Genomic DNA, 6,428 nt, shown 5'->3' with positions numbered 1-6,428 from the left:
TTGAGGTGCACTATAAACAAGACCATCTACACAGTGTCCATGAAGCTGTATGTACTCTATGTGGCTTTTGGAGAAATTCAGGTATTCGATGCCTTATAATGAATTGTTAAACCTGTAAACTGCATCTGATCCCTTCATGCCCCTTTCACTCAAGGCTTTTGTAACAAACACACAAGTGACCCACGTGAGTCCCTATTGTAAGGCATCCATGTAATGTCAAGTATTTCATGCCACAGTGTGACCTGGATAAGAGCAGGATTTTACAGTAAGTAGTGGACCAACACCGTAGGGATTGTAGGGTTATAGGTTGGACTTGTTGGACTGATGTCTTCATCCAACCTCATCTACTATGTAACAAAGGCCGAATACTATAGTGATGATGAGCCATGTATCGACACATTTCAGGACTTTTTTTTTTTTTTTTCCTATAGAAGCAATTCTTGTTAGGCAAGATCCCGATGGCCATCCAACAGAAAACACAGCATGGTATGTGTACACGAAGCCCAAACCTACTTGGTACTTGAAGACTGACGGATTCATTCAAAGTTTTAGAAACTTTTTAATGGATGAAATAAATACGCCAAATACATGCAAGGTAAAAACTGACATAAAAATGACAATCATTTTATTATAGTGTACATTCAGGAAACACGCTCACCGTAACCCACCCCCAACAGTAAGTCAGTACATGGGGAAGGGGAGGGGGATTGGCTTTTACCTCTTTCTGTGCGCTCTACATTCTCCATTCACACTCCATGTGCAGGACTTAAAAAGGGAGCTACATCCAGCAGCTAGAAGCCATACAAAATGTCTAAAACTAAATGAGGTAACCCTTTTATTCCTGCCGATCACACGCAGCAACATCCTGGTGGGAAGCATGGAAGACACCAGCCTAAAAACCGCACCCAGCACGGATTTTAAAGCCTTAATAATGCCACTTTTGTGCCAGGACATGTAGTAAATGGGGGGCCTAGAACTGAAGGGGGAAATAAAAAAAAAACACTTGGAAAGGAGCCACCAATGTCATGTTTACAGCTTGGTATTCGTGGAGATCAAACACTGCTATAGTGCAAGTGAAGCCTCTGTGCTAATAGCTCCCATATCCAAGGCACAAGCAACTGAAAGTGAAACTTTACTTCTCAATACAAGAGCTATATACTTGCTGTCCTGTCCTCAGTACTTATAGGAGCTTCTAAACTGTACTGTTAATATAACAGCGCACCAAACCGGATAGAACTTTGCACCATGCTGCAGCTTTAACACTTGCTAAGGACCTTACTCACACTCACCACTAGCGTATGATTAGTGTAATTGAATAGCTGTGCTATATTCCAGTATAGTCATGTGCTGCTCTGTGAAATACAGCACGTTATACTGATGCACCACTTGGCAGTACAACAGCATTAGTAAACATAACCACAAAAAAAGACTGGTGGCAAAGAGAAATATTAAAAAAAAAAACCCAAACCTCTAGAGGTTATTGAGAAAAAGCTGATACAAACTTCCTCAGGTGACAACGCTAAAGGGGTTATGTAGGGTTAGTAAAACAGCCCGTCATATTCCAGAACATGTCACCCTCATCTCCAGGTTGTGTGTAGTATTGCAGCTCAGCTCCATTTACTTCAATGGAAATGATCTGTGATATCAAACACAAGGACAGGCGTTTACTCTGAAATAAAGCAGTCATGTTTGTCTATCCCCAGACAACCCCTTTAAGAATTTTGTCTGTAAAGGGGTGTGTGGCTTGTCAGTCACAAGCAGGAATTTCCTGACAGACTGTGCAGTACATGTACAACTGATAAGATCTGGCCTAGAGCAGTTTTGTAGTATTATACACCATTGTCAGGAGAGGATATACAGAAAATGACAGATCACATCAATCCGGTGACTGTTCTTACAACGAAAGTCTCAGGGATCCTTAAGACTATGACTGCAGAGGTGGGAGCACTACACACTCATACAGTAACCCCTATTGAAAGCAGTCCTTTTCTCTATATCACTGGTCTTAAAGGGATTTCCCTATGAACAAGTCTTATCCCTTTATCCATAGGATGGGGGATAAATATCTAGTGGCTGTGAATCCCATCAATGGAACTTCCACAAACCACAAGAACAGGAATCCCAAATACCCCTATATGAATTGTGTGGTACTACCAACATAGCTGAGCAATGTACTTGCTCATTTTTGGCAATCCCATACAGTTGAATGGAGTGGCAGTGAGCAGGCACAACCATCACCCTATTGAGCACAGGGGTAACGGAGACTTCCATTTATCGGTTCAACCTACGGTAATTGGGCAAAGTCTTGTTCGTGGGAAAACCACTTTAGAGACCAAATTTTGGCATATTCTAGATCAATGGTCTTCAACTTGTAACTGTAAAGATAACAAGAAACTAACTCCTACAAGTATTAGGCTATCGCTAGATGCTAATAGTTGTAACAATATCTGGCCATGTAGTATATTAAAAGACACTCAGTGCTCTGTTATATAACAAACATTTTACATAGGAGGACCCAGTTAAAAATTCCTAATAAAAAAAAAAAGAAGAGCAAACCACAAGGCTTCACATATTTGCAGGCACTGAAAAGTTATTACTTTCTTGAAGAATCCAGCCGATTGAAGATTGCTTACCTAAGGACAGAAAGCAATACAGGTTGAGAATTTGTACTCCCCATAATATATCACTAGCCAGGGACCATGTGAGCAGATGAAATTTTTCAGATTTTTCCATAGAAGTCCAAATGAATAAAATATGCAGCACTGTAACCAAGAGATTTTAATAAGGAAAGATACTAACATTTGTTCACTTGTCCCAATATATATTATGTCACTTCACTCTGGGAACAAAACTGACAACCTCCTGTTATCTTAATGCTAGTTCACTTAGTTTACACATTGCAACTCAGAAAATGATTGACAGGGACTAAAAGTGGAAATAGGCATAACCATGTGGAACTAGAAAATTCCACCAAAAGGACCGGGTATACTTTGCTATACACAAGCACAGGAGCCAGATACAAGTGGCATACAGTTTGTATATATGCAGTGTGCCCGATATGTGTATAGCAAGCTGCCCATAGAAGTGCCAACCAGAAAGATCTGCCGTCATGTCATTGGGGGCAGCAATGTGCAAACTAGCCTTCTAGGTATAAAAGCCTTAAAACAGTAGGTGGCACAACACCCCCATAGCAGTGCTGGCACCTGTAAATTCACGTGATCTCCACCCACAACTTTAAATATTGTCACAACATATTTCACTACCATGGTGAAACACATTTTCTGATGTCTAGCACCTGGAGTTTGTAACAGCCTGACTATGGTGATGTCATACATAGCAGGCCTGTCTAGATGGGGTGAAGGGTAGTTTTAGCCAACTACTCTTTGGTAAGAAGTGAGGGAAGGGCAGGTTTAGGGCGATTTCACAGAATTGGAGTGTACTGGCGGAAGAGTCCTTGGAGACGACCTCTCTCTCAGCGCCTGAGATAACAGGTTGCAACCATCAGACACAGCACAAGCCGAGCTCCGCAACCTGTCCTTATAGTCCGTCATCTTGCTGCTGCTGTCCGAGTGCTGGGTTATATCCCTGAGGCATTGGGTCAGGAGCACACAGGCAGATACCACACTCATGGCACCCCCTAAGATGGCAGTCTGCACTGCTTTCCCCTCTGCATTCAGAATGGCTGCTTTGCCCAGAAACTGAGGCTCTGTGGCAAAACCCACCAAGGCGTGAACAGCCTGCACTAAGGGACCACTGAAGAGGGCACAGCGGTTCCTGGAGAGTTCACTTGGCGAGGTCTTGACCTCCTTGATGCAAGCCAGTAATGCGGTGGCGCTGGTGCTCATACATTTCACCCCAAGTTTAAACTGTTCCTTTGCAAATTTATCCCTGGACTTCTCGCTGGCAGCCACACTGGCATCCGTGAGGGTTTTGAGGTTAGTGGACAAGTTCTGGGAAACTTCGAGCAGGAGCTGAGGGGTGAGATCCTGTAGGGGGACTGTCCTGAGGATGGCACAGTTCTGCTCCACCTCGTGCCTGCACCGAGTCACCTTGTAGCGGTCCACCAAGCCTGGCAGCGCAGACTGGGCACCAGGCACCTCCACTGCTGCCAGGTAAGCTGCATGGGCAGACAGCTCCACCAGAGACACCACCAGGTCCCCCATTTCCTGCAGGCTCTCCCCCACCTCTGTGAAGCGGCCCATGTTGAGCTGGCTCTGGACATCATGGGTGAGGATGGACAGTCCTTTGGTCCGAGCGATGACGGTGTCTCTGCACTTCTCGAAGGCCTCCCCCAGCTGGGCACAGCTCTCAGTCCGGACAGGCCGGGGCTCACTGGACAGCAGGAGCAGGTCAGCCACCAGCTGCATCTTGGCCTTGCACTGGTCACAGATAGTCAGTAGCTTCTTGCGGGGCTGGGAGCCGCCTAGGCCCGCTCCAGAGGGCAGAGAAGACCTGGCGGAACCGGAGCCGCCGCTAGCCATCCCGCCGGGAGCAGCGTCTCATACCTCGGCCAGTGGCAGCTGTACCCCGCGATCTCTTCCGCCGCATCATCCCATGGGTGAGTGGCGGGCACAGCCCGGGAGAGGCGGTGATGGTCAGACCAGGTGACGGCTCCCTACCTCCCTCATGTCAGGATTAGCCGAGTCCTCGGTGCCCGGAGAATCAGTAAAGAGGAGACCCGCCCAAAAGCTGCTCTGTCTCTCCCGGCCCGGATAAGGAACGTGGGACGGCGCCGCCCTGTGACGTCATCCGAACGACACAAGCGGGGAGCCGCGAACAGCGACACCTAGAGGCCGCACAGCTCTGTGCACTGGAGGTGCCGGGCTAAATATAGCGGCAGCTCGTGCAGTGCCAAAACCGACTGCCACTTGTCATGTATGTGCAGGCTCCAGGCCAACTCCTGCTCGGAACTTCAAAGGCTAAAGCTTGGCACACAGAGAACTCACGTTCACCTGTCCTGACATTTGCATGTCTCATCTTCACTAACAATTGTCAGATTTAAAGGGGTTGTCCAGACATATTCTACTCAATATAAGAAGGGGCAATATATGGGTGATCAGGGTGGTAATGGGTTGCATTGTGCAAACGTCTTGTTTTTTTATTAATAATAATATTATTAATAATATAATAATAATATTTGCAGGATGATGGACGGTTACCCCAACGACCCAAAAGCAGCTCCCCATGCCCAGTGTTAGATAAGATGGGAGAGTATGCCTGGAGAACCTCACTAAAATCGTTGATGGCCCATGAATAAACACTATGCTGCTGACCTCTGACACCGCCAACACCTCAGACCACCTGATGCCCTGTTACGGCCACGCTATGCAGGCATTTGTCCCTCTCCACTGATATGGCCTGACCCATTTTTTAAAATAAAGCCTCAGTATGGGTTCGAATAAGAAGCAATACTCACCCCATTGATACCTTGTCCCATGTCCATGTCTAATACTGCTCAGGTGCTAGGTTTTTCTTTATTTTCTGGTTCCTCTTGACACAAAGAAATGCTCATCCTATAACTGGCTCAGTCAGTGACCAGCTGAGCGGCTTTACTGTATATCAAGAGGGACTACGAAGTAGAGACCAGCAGGGGACTCAGGCAGCATCAGATTAGATGTAAAAGAAATACTAAACCCAGACATAGAAGCTAAAATTACAGAAGCAATATAGTAACCCTCACTATTGTCAGTCTGAAGAACGTTCTCGATCCTAACATAAATAATCTTATAAAAATCCTGCACAGAACAAATGCAGTCATACTGGACTGTTCCATCTTCAGTTACAAACCAGGGAGGGTGTATGGGCTTAGCTAAATGGGGGGAGCTTGATGTGTGTTTTGTCCTACTGCAGACGGGGAACAGCCAAGAGGTTCCTATTGCAGCCACTTGTATATTGTAGTGACACATGATGTATCGGATATGGCTATAGCCACATTTAGAACCTTTCAGGAAGTGAAGCACCGATTCATTTTAGCTGTATATCATTACTGGCTCTGGCTGTGACCACGTGGTCAATAATGATAGTCAGCACATGTTAGTGCTTTCACTTACAGAGAGGTGACACTGGCAACCCTGTGGACTGGACGTGGCTATAGCTACATCAAGTACATCTACTAACACCACCCTAATGTAAGGCAGTGTTAGGGAACCCTGGAACGGGGACACAAGAGACAGTGAGCCCTAAGCTTATGCCCCCTGCTGCCTCTTCCTATTGCCAGGCCCTATCCTACGTAATAGGCAGCAACCACGAAGACAGTCCCTCCCTGAGTATGTGACACACAAAACGCAGACAAGACGAACAACAACAATGGGAAGTCAACTTAGCCAAGGGTCAGTAACAGTCGGGCAATACAGTACCAAATCGGAGTCCAAAAAGAGAAGTCAGTGAGGAAAGCCAAAGGTCAAGTATAATAGAGTATTCAAAACAGA

At 46.0% G+C, this 6,428-nt stretch overlaps 1 protein-coding gene across 1 annotated transcript; it reads right to left on the bottom strand.

Annotated features, from left to right (window-relative positions):
- Positions 1-539: 539 nt before the first annotated feature.
- Positions 540-4,723, bottom strand: TLNRD1 (talin rod domain containing 1). The gene has a single exon (XM_075273301.1). The coding sequence runs from the start codon at positions 4,479-4,481 to the stop codon at positions 3,411-3,413; it is 1,071 nt and encodes a 356-aa protein (XP_075129402.1). The 5' UTR covers positions 4,482-4,723; the 3' UTR covers positions 540-3,410.
- Positions 4,724-6,428: the final 1,705 nt, after the last annotated feature.

This window comes from Leptodactylus fuscus, chromosome 5 (assembly GCF_031893055.1).
Source record: "Leptodactylus fuscus isolate aLepFus1 chromosome 5, aLepFus1.hap2, whole genome shotgun sequence".
NCBI lineage: Eukaryota > Metazoa > Chordata > Amphibia > Anura > Leptodactylidae > Leptodactylus > Leptodactylus fuscus.
This window is presented reverse-complemented; position numbering and strand designations above follow the sequence as displayed.